This window comes from Solanum pennellii, chromosome 6 (assembly GCF_001406875.1).
Source record: "Solanum pennellii chromosome 6, SPENNV200".
In the NCBI taxonomy this organism is placed as follows: domain Eukaryota; kingdom Viridiplantae; phylum Streptophyta; class Magnoliopsida; order Solanales; family Solanaceae; genus Solanum; species Solanum pennellii.
Window position 1 is genome coordinate 41,423,022 of NC_028642.1, and position 17,896 is coordinate 41,440,917.

The window sequence follows — 17,896 nt, forward strand, 5'->3', positions numbered from 1 at the left end:
AGATATCAATTTTGGAAGTATCTTCTCCAACCTCCCATAAATGACTCTAGGCAAAATATTGTTAACAAAATTACTCAGACTTACAGATCTTAGGTCTGAATAAGTTTGAACAAGATATTTTTTTAGGTAAAAGAACCATATGTGAATGTGTGAAGGATTTGAGAAGTGTGTGACCTAGAAACAACATATAAATCGGAAGATCCACCATAAGGCAAAATGATCTGATAGACTCTTATACTTGTATCAGTTTATATTGTGAACCCTTCTACTTATCCTTTTGTCATCTGAACTCTTAAACTCAATTAAAATGAGACTTTAAATTCTTCCAAGCATGTGTGTAGCTCACTCTCCCTTACATAGATGACATGTCATATCCATGTCTTATATATTAATGTCAAGTCATAATCTTATTCACAATTATTCTTTAATTATTAATTAAAATGTTAAATAAAAGACAAAATTAATAAATTTTTATTTTATCAAATAAAAGAAAATTATGGAAAAGGGCCTAAAATACCCTTGAAGTATTGAAAATGGTATAAAATTACCCTTCATCCACCTATTGGCTCCAAAATACCCTTCCCACCCACCTATTGGCTCCAAATACCCTTGTCATCCACCTTTGGATTTGAAATTGACAACTTATTTAACGATTTTAAATTTAAACTATTTAAATATTTTTCTAAATACGTGGCGCTCAACTATTTGTTATAATTTAACTTATTAGTAGAATTTAAAAATCAATCTACTACCCACTTATTGCTAATTAAACCCCACCAAATAAATAAATTCATTACATTACTAATGCAACAACAGGGAAGCTACTGCCAATGAGTGTTTTTTAAAATTTGAGGCAAAAATATCTATAGAAGTAAATTATCAGACATTCAAATGTCTAAATTTAAATTACCGATAAACATAAAAGTCTGACTATATTCATATTAATTATTCTCTCGTCTCAATTATGTGATGTTAATTTATAGATAACTTTTTATAAAAAGTAATATGCTAAAGGTTTTAAAACAAATCATCAATATTTATAAAATTAAATTAAAAAAAAGTGCATGAATTAATTCGGGATGTACTACTTCTTTACCTTTACTCATAAATTTCGAATTCAAGCTTGAAAGAGAATCCTATCGAAAGTGTTCTCCTAACTAAGGAGCTCAACCTAAATTTAATTGGGGCTTCGATTCGGACTCGAATAATTTTGGATGTCATTTTCAGGAATCTATAATTTCGTCGTGTCTTAGTAGTGTTTATGGCGATTTTGGTATTATATGTGGTCTATTAATTGGGTGGGGTTTAGTTAGTAATGAGTGGGTAGTGAATTGCTTTATAAATTATATTAATAAATTAAATTATAACCAATAGTTAAGCGCCAAGTATTTTAAAAAGTATTTAAACAGTTTTGTTTTAAAACAGTTAAACAAGTGGTCAATTTTAAACCCAAAGGTGAATGACAAGGGTATTGTGGAGTCAATAGGTGGATGGAGGGTAATTTTGTACCATTTCCAATACTTCGAGGGTATTTTAGGCCCTTTTCCAATAAAATTATTGTTTCTCTCACTTTTGATCCACCTCCCCTAACCCACAATCACTGCCAAAACTCAAAACCATCTCCATGTCTCTTGTTTTTTTCTATTTCATTTTTTTTTTCACAATAGAAGTAGGCATTACTTTATTTAATGAAATTAAATAGAAATATTACAACTTTATGAAAATAGATTGGGAGCATTTTTGGGAATTATATTTATTGTTGTTGTGAAAAAAAATGGAGAATTGAATTCACAAAATTTGTTTTCTTAATTCTTTGGCATTTGAAATTTGGTTGAATAGAGCTACTGCTAGTTGGAGATTAAACAAATAATGAGCTATTTAATAATGAGCACGTCTTGGTTGAATAGAGCACGTCTCTCATGCCACTGTGATTTAGTGGCCTCCGGTGAATCAGTCGCGATCTCCGGCGAGCGCTGGTGTCTGGTGTTAGTGAATTGTGGAGAAAGAAGAAAAAGAAGTTTTGGTAAAAGGCATGAAAATGTCTAAAAAGGAAGGCAGTGGGGAAGAAGAAAAGCCTTTTTAATTAATTATTTTTTAAAAATATTCTTATATTTTTTTAACCTAAAAAGTTATTCACTCTCCTAAAGGTGTGTGAAGTCACACACTTTTGTTAACTTAGTCATCTTAAAGACACATAAGCTTGATCAATGGTTAGAAGGATTTGTTAAATTATATTTTATTAAGTTTAAGGGTCCAAATAACAAAATGGTAAGTAGAAGTGTTCAAAATACAAATTGATTCAAGTAGAAAGGTCCATCAGACCATTTAGCCTAACTATAAAGATAATTGGATAATCCCATTTTTAAGGGATTTATGTATCTTTTTAAAATATATGGTATAAATATTAAAGTGATTAGTATATGTAATTGTTTGAAAATAGAGGTAATGTTAGTGTATATGGTAGGGAGTGTGTTTCTAATTATATAGTTTTTCCTTAAACTAGGGATGTGCATTCGATTTTTTGATTTTTTGTTTTGAAGAAGTGTAACTCAATCCAAACCAAAATAAATTCGGTTTGGTTTTGGTTTTTCTCTTTTCAATTTGAATTTTTTGGATTTGATTAATCGGTTATGTCAATAATTAGAAACATAACAAAAGTATTTGCAATTTAAAAATTTATATAAATATATAAATTTAATTTCTTAAATATACTTTTAAATATAAATTACGAGTGAAACGTAAAACATAATACTTAAAAGTATATCAATTATAGATGTCCAAACATAAGAAAATAAACTAAGTCATAATGAACATAACTAAAAAGGGACAAAAGTGGTTAACTCCAACTTAGGGCCCGTTTGGATGGGCTTAATAAAAGCAGCTTTAAAAAAGTACTTTTAAAAGTGCTGAAACTTATTTTTAAAATAAGCAGTTATGTGTTTGGATAAAAGTGCTGAAGTTCTATGCCAAACGTGAAAAGGGAAAAATGGAAGAAAGAGATGTTAGGGTTATGTTGTAATTTGGAGATTGTATAAAAATATTAAAGGCAAAAAGATAAAAATGTGGTCAACTTAAAACAGCTTATAAGCTAAAAAAAGAAAAGCACCTCTACCCCAGCTTTTAACTTTTGGCTTAAAATAAGTTTTTTTTAACTTAAAATAAGTTATTTTGAGTATTGCCAAACAGCTAAATAAGTCAAAATTCAGCTTTTAAGTCAGTTTGACCAGCTTTTAAGCTGANATTCGGTTTTTTCGATTTTTATTTTTCTAAAATCGAAACCAAACCAAAAAACCAAACAAAGTAAATTATAAATCCAAAACCAAACCAAGAATTTAAAAAACCAATTCAAATTAGAATTCGATTTAATTTAATTTGATTTTTTGATTTAATCCAAATAGTGCATACCCCTACTTAAAACTATTGAGATTACGCAGGTCATGACTCAACACAATTCTTAGTTATTTGAGCTCAAAGCAAATTTGAACGGATCATAACCAATCCAATTTCTATTCCAATCCATCCATTTAACACCCTTAATTTTCTCTTTTAATTTCCGATAGTAGAATTTTTCTTTAGTCATCCGCATCAATAAGAGTTTCACCAAAGAATCGTGCTCCATCAGTCAGATAATTATACTGGTCATCAAAGCTTGTCTTTTTCCTTTGAACAAAGAATTAATATGCACTTTTGGCGGCGAGCTAGGAGCAGGTTCTACCACCAAATGATCAAATCTATTACTAGATATGAGTCGAGTATGTAACAGGGTCATTACCAGAATCATTCTGAACCCTAACAAGGGCTTGGGTTTAATCATTAGTAACACTATTTTTACTTTCATCTTAACACCACAAAAATAGATGTGGAGAATTTCATTTTTACATATGCAAATAAATATATTTAACTGAGAAGTAACAAAATATTAATAGTGTCCCATCACCAGGACATCTTCTCAGATATGAAAAGATCATAATGTGTTCCACTAGAACCGATCGACAGAGTCTTAAATATTATATAACAGAATTTCAGTGAAGCGGCAAAAGCTTGGAGTTTAAGACAGTCACACATGAGCTTAGCACTTGTTGTGTACCAGTGTATATATCACTAGACACTAGTTATATTTTACTTATCATTTACATATCTGGATCTGCAATATGTGCAGTGAAGTCATTACCTATGTCATAATATATGAAAGTACATTACATGTATTAGCACCAAAACGTTGACATATTCTTCCCAAACTCACAAGACGACGACAGAGAAGAAACATCTCTTCCCTAAAGTCCTCGAGTTAGTCATCTGCCAACCATGGCCATCTTCATAGCATTCAACCTGCCATGAATTGCAACAGTACTTGTAACGCAAAGATTGGATAAATATTCTAAACCAAGGTGGAAGTGATAAATGCTTAAAGTAATATACCGAATTCAGAATTTCCTCTTGATCGTTTACCCCGCCAATTACAAATATTTTTCCTCCTATCACAACTGCTCCAGAGTAACCCCTGGGACTGTTCATCTGCTCTCCCATCACCCATGAACCAAACCGTGGATCAAGTATCTCAACAGATGAAACCATCTTCTCTCCATCATAACCACCCAATGAATATCTGCGAGAATACATTTGTACGTCTGGATATAATCATCTTCAAAGACAATGTACAAACATGAAATCAGGACTATCTAAGGTCCGGTAACTACTCGTAATAGGGCAATAAAATACAAACTCAGTTAATAGTCACCGAGCTCGATCCTACCACCCTTACCCTCCCAAATATGTCTCATACCATCCATTACCTTAAAACCTGCTATAGAAAAACTTGCTAAGCAACAAAGTGACTGTCCACCCAATTACAATCATTTGAGGACCATGAAACACAGTTAAAATAGTTCAATGGTAAAATTAACATATCTAACAGAGGCTTCTACCAAAAGCGGACTTACAACTTCTCATTGTAGGCAACCAAAGAGTGGCATCCCCTCCTCATTTTCATGCATCCCACAGTAGTCCATGTATGTTCCCTCGGGTCAAATCTTTCAACAGATCTAAGTGTAGAACCAAATATCACAGTCAGAAATAAATGCACTCTAAACAGAATCTAGACAGAAGTGTCATTATTATTTATTAGGTAAAAGCGCCGTATGGTCATCATACATCCACACCCAATAAACCATGGTATAAAATACCGATTGGAACCAAAAGGCAAACCATCTCTGACCTCTAATAATTATCAAGAAAGCAGATAAGAATTGTCAGTTACATCTTCCCTGTCAAGTCAAAGGGTGGCACTGGGCCGGGCCACACCGGGTAGGTTCACTAATTATGGAACCCGTCAGTCCGTGACCGGGTTGGGAGTACCAGGTCCACTGGTCCATATTGGGTTTGAAGTGACCCAATATGTGATAACAGTTTAAATGGGTTCAAAATACACCACGGAAAGCAGAACCTCAAATATAGTTACCTTCTAATTAGAACTGATAATACCATTTGGGAAAAATTGTGCGTCAAGCAGAGTATATGACTTCCCCAACATCAATGAATGCTTCACTATTTAGGTATTCACAGAGAACTCTTGGAATTAAGAGAAGCAATCCTAGTTTCTTTAAAGTGTATGATGTTATTTATATTATATAGAAAATTGATAATCTAGATTTTATTTCAGCGTTTACTACGGATATAACCCAGCTTACTCAATCTAAAAAGAACATAGACACACATATCTATAAATATATTACGTACTAATAATCATATATATAGTATCTCAATGCTGGTATGACAGCTACCTGCAGCACAACGTCCCCACCGCCTGGCAGGCAAAAGAGGTGACCATGAACCATAAGTCTAGAAATGATTCGGAGAAGTACGTGAAAAAAGTGAAACAAAGATCCACCTTAATTGACCAGCTAGGAAAAACTAAATGGGATATGACCTACACAATTACACCTTGCTACATAAGATAACAGGGTTGTCATGAAACAGAGTTTCTAAAAGCTGGATATATAAAACACATACAAGGACTTGTACTGAAAAAAAAGGGCACAGATGTTTCATAAAAGATATGGCACATACGAAAGTGGAATGATTTGAAGCATGCAACAAACGGCTAAATAAAATGAATTACTGGAAAATCATAGGAAACTGAGCCTTAAGGAAGACAAGTTAGCAACAACACTAATTCTTACTTCGTATAAGCCTTCCCATCATAACCACCAGCAACATATATAGCACCATTAATATCTGTTGCTGCTGGAGCAAACCGCTGCAATATATGCATAAAAAAAATAGAAATACATATCAATTGAATTGAGCAAACTTCAGAATATATTGCCTCCAGCTTATCTAAGAAAAAGACGCACACTTTTCTCATTAATAGAGCAACATGCTTGGTGATACCAACTCAAATAAGTCATATACAACACCATAAATTGTAATTAACTCGATGATACCTTTTCCATCATTGACTGAGCAGAGATCCAATGTCCAAGGTTCAAGTCAAACATTTCTACCTCTGAAAAACATTGAACACCATTTCCACCACCAAAAGCAAAAATTTTGTCATTCAAAGAAGCTCCGGCTAAGCACCCCTTCTTCTCATTCAACGAAGGTTGTTGACTCCATTGATTTCTCAATGGACTGTACGATTCAACTAGAAATGAGCAAGTAATGTCAACACATTTCTTTTGGAAACATACAAAAATAGGAGAAGGAACAACCTCAATTATTATACCTGTATTGAAATACACATTATTATGCACCCCACCAAGTACAAAAAGTTCACCATTTAATTTCACTGCCGCCGCATGCGATCTTGGAAAGGTCATTTGGCTAAGTGTTTCCACATGATCGTGCGAAGGAAAGTAGGAATCCAAGGATGGCATCCATAAAGAGCCATTATATCCCCCCACAATGACTGCGGAATCATTAATTCCCGCAGGAAGTTGTCCATGCGGTACATGTACTTCCTCAAGAGCCCTTGAGTCATACAATAGCCCAGGTACCAATTCATTAAGCATGTTCATGATTTGTCGCAGTTCCAATTTGTAATGAACCTTTACATGTAACAAGCAAATAAACTTGATGAACTGAAAGCTCATATAATTCAACAATAGAAAGGCACAATTTACTATAACAGGTTTAGCATTAGCTTCGAAATTTCTTGTGTTTTGTGGCACAGAGAGGACCTCCATAACTACCTCTCAGATCTACGTGCAAACACAAAGATACAAATAGATGATTTTCGGCAGAGTTCACGACTAACATACGTAAGCATCAGGTAACTTCAATACAATAGCCATAACTAGAGTAAACCATGAAATTTTTAAGGAAGCCTTGTAATTTTTTTCAAAACAGACACTGCCTCTCCGAAGTATATGATTTTAATGCATAATTGACATGTATTTGTTGAGCTCAAGAGTTAAATGTACTTAACACCCTATAAATTATTGTTGTTGACTCTCTATATAAAGTGTCCTTGGAGAGACACAAAGCTCAAGCCTTCAATTCAAACTTAATATTCATGTCTCCTCATCATCATCAAATTGTCACACATTTTCTTAGAAGTATCGAAAATATGCCATGCAACATTAAAAGCTCAATGTAGACCACATTACTCTTCATATTAGAATGATTTTCCTATCCTATTATCGAAAAACCAAAAGGTAACATGTAGATCTATATGTAACACTTCAAAAATACTAAATGACACTCCATGCCTGTTTTTAAGAGAACGCTTTGACATAGGGACTACTAATTTTCAAGAGTTAGATTTTGCTTTTTATCCATTTGGAACATGTCAAGTCATTTGTGTGTTATAGGAATGAAATAGGAAAAGTTGCATAAGAAGGTGTTGAAAGTGGTGCCTCAAAACCTTGAGATTTGTTTCACTTTCTGTTGTATCAATATACAGCTTAAAAGTAGGATTAAGTTCAGATAAATAAGGCTGTAGTATTTGGCAGAATCTGATTAGTCAGTTGCTATATTTTAGGCTTTAGTTATTGCAGATAATGTTAGCTTATTTTACTCCTTTTCTATAGTTTTTTGAGTTATGAATTCATGTATTTATATTGCAGTCATTATTTCAGTACAAAAATACAACTTAACCTTGTTATCTTTTCTTTTCTTTCTTAGAGAAGAGATACCATATAAACCTTTCTTTGAACTACAATCTTATAAAATATTATAGAAAATGAATTGTGAAACAAGCTTCTTAACTCCACCACTCTTCAATGATGAAAATTATCAAGCTAGGGCAATTAGAATGACGGTTCATCTCGAAGCGCTGGATCTCTGAGAAGCAGTAGAAGAGAATTATGAAGTAACTTCTCTCGGTGATAGTCCAACAATGAATCAGATCAAACATCACAAGGAGATTAAGACAATGAAAGCCAAAGCTAAGGCTTGCCTTTTCTCTGCAGTATCCCCTTCAATTCTTACCATAATTATGCAAATGAAGTCTGTTGCAGAAATTTGGGAGTATCTCAAAAAAGAATACCAAGGTAATGAAAAGTGCATAATATGCAAGTGATGATACTGATTTGAGAATTTGAAATGAAGAGAATGAAAGAATCAGAAACTAGAAAAGACTATGCAGACCAACTACTTGACTTGGCCAACAAGGCAAGCTTGTTTGGTAAGGATTTCGCTGATAAAAAGAATTGTTCAAAAGATTCCTGTTACACTTCCTGAGAAATATGAAGCCACAATTTCTTCTTCAGAGAATTCTAAAGATTTGTCAAGCATTACTTTAGCAGAACGTGTTAAAGCTTTGCAGGCATTGCAGCAAAGGAGATTAATGAGGAACGAAGGTTCTGTTGAAGACAGATGCTTTTCAAGCTAATTCACAGAACAACGAGTCAAACAAAAGGAAGGAAAAAGAACAAGAAGCAGAGACCAAGCAATAATTACAACAATCAGGGAGAAAGTCAGCCTCCCTGCCCTCATTGCAAAAACACAAATCACTCTCAACAAAAGTGTTGGTGGAGACCAGATATCAAGTGCAACAAATGTGGTCAATTAGGCCATGAGGAGAGGGTATGCAAGTCACAACCGCAACAAGAAGAAGCTAAGGTTGTTGTAAATCAATATCAAGAAGAGCAATTGTTTGTAGCAACTTGTTTTGCTAGCAAAAGTGCTTCTAAAAGTTGGTTAATTGATAGTGGATGCACAAATCACATGTCCAACGAGTAAGAACTCTTTAATGATCTAGATAGATCTTTTATTTCCAAAATGAAAATTGGAAATGGAGAATACCTCGATGCAAGAGGCAGAGGAACTATAGCAATTGAAAGCCTTACAGGTTACAAACTTACAGTTGATGTTCTTTTTGTTCTTGATCTTGATCAAAACCTCTAAAGTGTTGGACAACTACTTGAAAATGGTTTGGAAGTGTTGTTTGAAGAAAAAGCGTGTCATCAAGGATGCTGATAACAAAGAGTTGTTCAAAGTCAAGATGAGAGGAAAAAGTTTTGCCTTGAACTTGTTGGACGAGGAGCAAGCAACAATTATCCAGTTGGAAAATAACTCAGAACTATGGCACAACTCGTACATTTGTTTTTATGACAAAGGAAACCCACAACCGGACTCGTATATTTTCATGATGATGATATACTCTTCATGAAAGAAAATCAACTAGCAGATGGTCTTCCAAGCCTTGAGAAGAACCTGCCTGCTTGTGAAGCTTGTCAGTATGGGAAGCAAACAAGGTTGCCTTTTCAGAATTCATCATGGAGGGCAAAGCAGAAGCTGCAACTTATTCACACAGATGTAGGCAGACCTTATCAGAAATCATCATCTTTAAAGGGTAGTAAGTACTATATTGCCTTTATTGACGATTGTACCAGACATTGTTGGATTTATTTTTTGAATTATAAATCTAAGGTTGCTGATGTCTTCTGGAAATACAAGCTTTTGTGGAAAATTAGAGTGGTTGCAAAATTCAGGTAATGGAACCGAGTACTTCAGAAAAATTCAACAAGTTTTGTAATGAAGCAGGAAATGAGCTTCAGCTAACAACACCCTTTACTCCCCCAACAAAAAAGAGTAGTGGAAAGAAAAAGTAGGACGTTAATGGAGATGACAAAGTGTTTGTTCCATGAGAAAGGACGAAAATTTTGGGTTGAAGCTGCAAATACTGCAGTATTTCTGCTAAACATATTGCCAACTAAGGCCTTGCAAAAGAAGACACCATTTGAGGCTTGGTTTGGTTACAAACCTTTGCTTAAAAACTTGAAAATATTTGGTTGTTTTGTTTTTCTTATGTACCTCAGGTGAAAAGAGACAAGTCGGATAAGAAAACTGAATCTGGAATTTTTGTTGGATACAACAGTCTCTCAAAAGCTTATAGGATCTATCAACCTCAAAATGACAAAATCATTGTTAGCAGGGATGTCATGTTCGTGGAAAATGACAACTGGAGCAGGCAAGATGATGACAAGCAAAAAAAATCTAGAATTTCTAGATGAAGATGTTGATGATGTACCTATTAGAGGCACAAGAACACTTTCTGATATATAACAAAGGTGTAATGTTGCAATTTTAGAACCAGGAGAATTTATGGAGGCTGCTAAAGATGAAAAATGGAGATATGCAATGCAGGAGGAGCTCAAAATGATAGAAAAGAACAAAGGGGAGCTGGTTGACAGACCATCACACAAGAAGGCTATTGGAGTCAAGTGGGTTTATAGAACCAAGCTCAATCCTGATGGTTTCATAAACAAGTACAAGGTTAGGTTGGTTGCAAAAGGGTACGCACAAATGTTTGAAGTAGATTTTTCAGAAACTTATGCTCCTGTCGCCCGTTTGGATACGATAAGAATGTTGTTAGCTTTAGCAGCTCAACGGGGATGGAAGATACACCAGCTTGATGTGAAATCGGCTTCCCTAAATGGCTACCTTGAATAAGAAATCTTTGTAGAACAACCTGAAGGTTTTTCTATCAAAGGCAAAGAAGACAAAGTGTACTTTCTAAAGAAGCCATTGTATAGCTTAAACAAGCTCCTAGAGCAAGGTATTGCAGAATTGATGCCCATTTTCTGAACTTAGGCTTTACAAGAAGTCTCAGCAAGTCTACACTCTACATTAGAAAAGAAGATTCTGATTTAACCATTGTTTCTTTGTATGTAGATGAGGTGCTAGTTACAGGCAATTTGAACTTGATCAATTTGTCCGACACTGAAATGATGGAAGTTTTTGAGATGACAGACCTTGGTGAAATGTTCTACTTTCTTGGCATGGAAATTCAGCAAAAAAGGACATGAGGATATTATATGCCAGCAGATATGCTAAAGAAATTCTGATAAAGTTCAAAATGGAAGAATGCAAGTCTACAATAACTCCTATGAATCAAAATGAGAAGTTCTGCAAAGATGATGGAGCTGAAAAGGTTTATGAAGGACTTTATAGGAGCCTGATAGGTTGATAGGTTGCCTAATGTACTTGACTGCAACAAGACCAGATATTCTTTATGTTGTGAGTTTACTTTCAAGATATATGCATTGTGCTAGCGAAATTCATTTTCAAGTAGCTAAACGTGTGATTAGATATGTTAAAGGTACTGCAATTTTGGCATAATGTTCAAAAAAGCATCAGACTTTCAGTTTCTTGGATATTCTGATAGTGATTGGGCTGATAGCTCAGATGATATGAGAAGCACCTCAGGTTACTGTTTTAATCTTGGTTCTGGAATGTTCTCTTGGTGTTCAGAGAAGCAAGATATAGTGGCTCAATCTATAGCTGAAGCAGAGTACGTTGCAGCTGCATCAGCTGTGAATCAAGCCCTTTGGATCAGAAGCTACTGACAGATTTGTACATGGAGCAAAAGAAGAGAACTGAAATCTTTGTTGATAATCAAGCTGCAATTTTAACTGCAAATGATCATGTTTCACAAGGAAAGATATAACATTTCAAGAACAAGTTTATTTCTTGAGGGAGGTGCAAAAGAATGTAGACATAGACTTGGTGCACTGTAAAACTGATTTTCAGACTGCGATATTTTGACTAAGGCCCTACATAGAGCAAGATTTGAATTTCTCAGAAAACACTTGGGATTACGGTTCTTGAGTCAAGGAGGAGTGTTGAAAGTGGTGCCTCAAAACCTGGAGATTAGTTCCACTTTCTGGTGTATCAATATACAGCTCATAAGTAGGATTAAGTTCAGATAAATAAGGCTGCAGTATTTGGCAGAATCTGATTAGTTAGTTGCTATATTTTAGGCTTTAGTTATTGGAGATACTGCTAGCGTGTTGCAGTCATTATTTCAATACAAAACTGCAACTTAACCTTGTTATCTTTTCTTTTCTTTCTTAGTCAATATCTGTTATTCTCCTACAGAAGCATAAAAGATCACCACTGGAAACAATTTCCAGTTCACTAAAAGAGATAAACTCTGCTGCATATCTTAGGCCTACTAAGTTACGAATTACGATCCAAATGAATTATTCGATCACTAAAGAAAAAGGAGCAGGTCCCCAATCAAAAGATTTCATAGCTGAAGTCAAAGGTGCTAAAAGGACTCTAGACAAGCCAGTTGAGCATAAAATGAACCACCAATATAAAAAAAAATAGATCGGACAGAATAGAACATACCAGCTCTTGCTCCAGAATCATCATTTTCCGGTCTTGTTCCAACTTAGATCTCTTCAATCCCTCCACTTCTCCTATTAACTTCAAAGATAACTTACCATGATCTATTAGTAGTAGCAAAAGGGAGGAAAGTAACCAGACTGGGAAAAGGGGCAATTTAATTCACCTTGGCTACAAAGGCTAAAGGATCAGAAGGGTTCACTTGTTTGAGCATCCCCAGCACTTCAGAACTAATGTTATTAGCAAAAGATGTTTGAGAAATATCTCTTTGACCTTCCTCCTTTAAGCCCATTAAACTTGTTGGTCCATCATCCGGCACTTCCACATTATCATTGTCCATAGAAGACTCTGCATGCTGACTTCCTCCGCAGGATGACGCCCATTCAATATTCAGTTCATTTAGCTTCTGAAGATTCAACTCAGAAACAGCGAGTTCAGAATGTTCACTCTCCTGTCCCGTGTATTGCCATTCAAACAACTTGCTCTGCTGACTGGAGGAGATTGATTGATTCTGCATCGAACAACTGGCAGAGCCTGATATTGATTCAACACGTTCTTCATGTTCCACTAAGCCCCAAGCCTGATACATATGTCCATCTTTGTCAACAGAAGATGGAAGGCATGAATCCCAATCCATTCTACCTTTATCTGGGAATGGTGAACTAGGACTTGAAGATGAATTCAGCACTGGATCTGTCTTGTCCAAGTTAGAAGTTGGATCCATCTTATCCATATCAGAAGCTGATGATTTGAACAATGAACTCCACAACTTCTGTGAATTAGACATGGGTTCGATTACTGATGTGGATGCACTAGTGCTTCTTAGCACAGAGGCATGTGACTTCTCATAATTTAGGTTCCCGGTGGTATCAGTATTCACCAATCTTGGAGTATCTGCCCAACCACCATGATCTAAGTGCTTCCAGTCTTCTGTTTTACCAACTGCATCTATTGGCACAGTCGTTGGTGAACTTTTGAAAGGATGTTTCAACTTAGATGGAATTTGCAGGCTAATGACATCATCAAAGGCTGGCAAAGATGAAAACAAGTCAACCAATCTTTTGGTTTGGCTTCGATCCAGCTCAAACCAAAACAACTTTGGTGCAAAATAGTTGTCACCAATGATTGAGATAAACTGATCTTCAGTCAAGGGATGGTACAACTTCCACACTCGGATCCTTACCTTTACAAGAAAGAGACCACATTAGGGTGAGTAACTTGGAATTGCTAACAGTAACAATCCCATACACCAAAACATGTATGATCAATTCTTGTACCTGTGCTGCATATGGTGTACTCTCTGTTCCATCAGACGTCCATGCATACGGATTGATATTCAGCTGCCCAGGGCTAGCAGCCTCAAAGATCCCATGGAGCGTTCGATCACTATAGTTGAATAGGAATAGAGTTAAGCCAATGTTGATATTCTTCACATATGAGAAATGAGAAGCTGGTAAACCTATTCAACAAGATCAAGAGAAAAATAGAGGTCCGCGTTATCTAACTGTTGTGCAATCTTCACCCGATAAAATAGCACTAAAACAAAAGTCTGATCTGAAATTGAAGACTAACCAAATAACTGTTTGAACATGCACTCCTTATATGTCAAATGCTTGCATCCAAAAATTACTGATCCAAGGTCAGCCTTTCTCAGATTCCTAGCTGATGTACTACCATTAACTGTCGACGTGTATTTGCTTTTCTCCTTTAGCCCCACTGTTGTCGTCTTTCTCCCAGCCCCCATTATTTTGTGGGATAAATGGCCTGCCAGTCGTGGACCAATGATGTTGGAAGTCTTGATTGTAAGAGTTGGTAATCACAATTCTCGTCGAACCTGCACACTATGAATGTCTATGATCAGTAACAGTCAGTACTCAACAACCACCAGAAAAAGACTATGATCATACACGAGATTCGTTTCTGCCGCTACCACTAACTCTTGTCTTTTCAAGAATTAATTAAAAAATATTGATGAGCAGAATTAATTAAGATTGATGGCAGTGTCAAATCCACATGTATCAGCGAAGATAAGTATGTTAAAGCATTTCCTTGCTATCGGGGAGGATGGAATACCAGGTTCAAGTAGTTTTTATGAGCATTAACAATGTTAAACCATGACATGCAGAACATTTAGGGATGAAACAACAAATACATATTCCTTATGAGCACAAAAGGTGGCCTTCCTGTTAAAGCCATCTGGAAGAATTACAAGTTCACCAACTGTGGAATTGAACTATGACTGCATCAAAGTGTTTTTTGTGTGTGTGATAAGGTGATTGCATCAACTTGTTGTGATAGCAGTTAGGAACCTTTTGTGTAAGGACAGCTTCATAAATGTTAACTATGCTTTGAAGTAGAAGAGAAAAACAAGTAACATCAATAATAACTAAGGTCGAGGTTTAATAATAGTACTTCTGGGTGTTTTAATGACCAAAATGAGTAAACAAAGATGTCCAAATAGTGAAAAAGAATTCTCAATCTAGGCATAAGTTGGAAATGTCCTATCTTGAGATCACAAATTGAGAGGAAGAAGTAATCATAAGTGTGTCATACGAACAAACAAAGAAAGGACAAAGTAATTGACAGAAACATTTTGCACGTAGAGCTAATAGGGGGAGAATGGGAGAATATGCAAGTACAACTCATGGTTGCTACCAAGGAAAAGATATAATAGGATGATAAAACCCTCAGCTGAACTATTTCAATTATTGATCACAGAATTATTGCTAGAGAATTTGGAACCCATCTGTATAAGTACTTGCGCCTTATTGGTTCCTTGCCCCCTATTGATGTGAATGGATTTTTAGACTAAACCCAAGACCGTTTTCTCTTCCTCGTTGGCCAAGTTGAAGCGCTCAACATCGGCCTACCATTTTCTTTTCAAGGTTGAGCTTGTTCTATTGAAGCTAATGCTATGTTGCCCTTCCCTTGTTCAAGAGAAAATGAAGAGTTTCTTTTAGCTACCGGCCCAAACAAAAAAGATTAGCCTTAATCAATGATTGATTGGATTAAAGTACAGAGGGTGTGATTGAAGTCTGAGCATGGTACCAATGATAAACCATGGAAGCTCACAAGCAAGCCAAGGAAGAAGCCTCCATTAAAAGGATGAATTCAAGAATGACTGATGCTTAAAATATAGATTTCTATCTTAATATCCCAAACATGGAGTTGAACAAAATGTAGCAGTGTTTGACATATCATGATATGTACGTAAAGCATGATTTATCACTTTCATGTTTATTCAAAGCTATTTTAGGTACACTCTTGACAACGCAACCAAAGGCCGTGAGTTAACCATTGCAAAAGATTAAATTACAGTTCAAGACTATGCTGATTTTGCTGGTCTTGAAAGAATATCCATGCGGTTAAACAACAGGGAGTTTCTAGACTTTAAAGAAGGGAGTATTGCTTACACAAACCACAGCAAGTTGGTTATTAATCATTAATGCAGAGGGCAATACAACAAGTAGTGAAATACCATAGAGGAAGGACTCTAACTAGGTACAACTTTCATCAAGATAGGAGCTTACAGGTCACAGCATCAAAAACAACAACCAATGGAGAACTTCTTAGAAATCTTGAGGCTTTAAATAAAATTGAACAACGGACAATGTGCTACAGGCACCAACTTAACTCAGTAATAAAAAGGTAACAAAAGATATAGTAGTAGGCCAGATTCTATATTCTACAACTATAAGTAGTCCAGATAAGCATATGGAGTTATATTTCCTAAGAGTTTTTAAGCTTTCCAGGAATCCTTAATATTTTGCAATTATAGCAGGTTGTATTCTCAAAATAAGTCTCTTTGCCAGTCTTGATTTTCTAAACATGTACAGAAGGCAACTTCATTTGAGCAGTGATGATGACTTTGAATTTAATGATATAACAAGCAATCTACTTCAGTCGTAAATGAAACACCATGTGCAACTCCTCTAGAGTCTAGTGATTTACTCCTTTGCTTGACAAATTTAAAATAGTTTCAGAAGATTTTTTTTTAAAAAAAAAAAACAAGCTTCTTTCTAAGACCAAAATTTCTAACCTCAAACAACCCATATCAACTTCACAAGACACCTATGGAAACAAAATGTAGCTAAAGATACAGCATTAATGTCCAGCTCTGTACATTGATACAGCAGCACAGCATTGTTAGTGAAATTCTATACATAAACAAGTACTGAAACCTAAGAAAAACATAAAGCCATGATAGCAGAAGTTCTGAAATCAAGTAAATACAACTGTATCAAACAAAATAGAAACAACCCAGGCAAAACCAAGCGAACTACCTAAATATTTATATTTGCATCATACCTTGCAATCACAAATACGAAAATGTATGTTGCAGCAGAAACAACTCTTCGTACCAGACCACAACCAGTCGTAGTACAAACAGAAACAAAAAATACCAATTCGTAACCATTTCAAAGCCAAAATTGAAAGCAAATCGGAAATCAAATCACAATCTATCAGCCATGGATGCATCCTGAAGGTAATTTAGTCGCGTCACCCAAAAATAGGTCACATTCTAATATGATTCGCTTCTACGAACTGAAGTGAAACCTAGAAAATAACAGTGTAAAGATACTCCAACACAAAATGAAAAGAAACAGAGAGTTAAAAAACACTCTTCACTTCAACGAACACTACTACATTACTGAAAAGTGAAAATGCATTAGCCCTTCATATCATATCATATATATATATAGTAAAAAACAGCAGATTTTTCGAAGGCGATCACGTCTTAAGCATCAATATTTGTGGAAACATCCACATAATTTTGTTCAATAAAAGGCAGAATCGGTGATCATTAAGCATCAAACTGAAGAAAAATACCACCTTTGCACGTTTCAAGTGAGAATAGAAGAGACGAGAAACCTTCCGCACAACGGTGAGAAGAGCGTGAACTGTGAAGTGACTATATATAAAGAAAAATCACCTAAGCTTTTACAAATTAGTATAATGTATACTATTTATTAATGTTCTACAATTTTCAAAAAAGAAAAGCAAGAGTCAAGATGAGACAAGAGTCCAGAAGTGAATTTTAATTAAAACAAATTATATAAATTTATATTTGGTACTTTGCTTTCTTTACGTTTCATCTTTATTAATTTCTCTTACAATTTTCTGGGGGCAGTAACTAGATTTGTTCAAAGCTTACTACGGAGAATTGAATTTTTTCCGCATTTGTCAATTTTCTTTAATGAAGTTTGCTATTTTCTACAAGATAAAATGCACTCTTATAAAGTTAGTAAAGAGTATTATTGTGATCAAACAAAGGACAATAATAAGAAGTATGATTTAAATTATATCTTCAAATGTTTTT

At 35.1% G+C, this 17,896-nt stretch overlaps 1 protein-coding gene across 1 annotated transcript; it reads right to left on the reverse strand.

Annotated features, from left to right (window-relative positions):
- Positions 1–3,958: 3,958 nt before the first annotated feature.
- LOC107021905 lies at positions 3,959–17,568 on the reverse strand. The gene is made up of 11 exons (XM_015222619.2): positions 17,410–17,568; positions 14,149–14,410; positions 13,854–14,035; positions 12,743–13,759; positions 12,580–12,657; positions 6,725–7,046; positions 6,444–6,643; positions 6,180–6,256; positions 4,941–5,042; positions 4,420–4,606; positions 3,959–4,329 (listed from the first exon to the last, which is right to left on the reverse strand). Exons 2-11 carry the CDS (start codon positions 14,318–14,320, stop codon positions 4,240–4,242), a joined length of 2,427 nt encoding a protein of 808 aa, XP_015078105.1. The 5' UTR covers positions 14,321–14,410; positions 17,410–17,568; the 3' UTR covers positions 3,959–4,239.
- Positions 17,569–17,896: the final 328 nt, after the last annotated feature.

Bases quoted from the DNA above. Each gene is read 5' to 3' on its own strand.
- LOC107021905 (XM_015222619.2), bottom strand. From the start codon at position 14,320: ATGGGGGCTGGGAGAAAGACGACAACAGTGGGGCTAAAGGAGAAAAGC. The intron at 7,047-12,579 runs GTATGTTCTATT...TTACATGTAAAG, and splicing joins TGATTCTGGAGCAAGAGCTG to GTTCATTACAAATTGGAACT. The intron at 6,644-6,724 runs GTATAATAATTG...GCTCATTTCTAG, and splicing joins TAATGTGTATTTCAATACAG to TTGAATCGTACAGTCCATTG.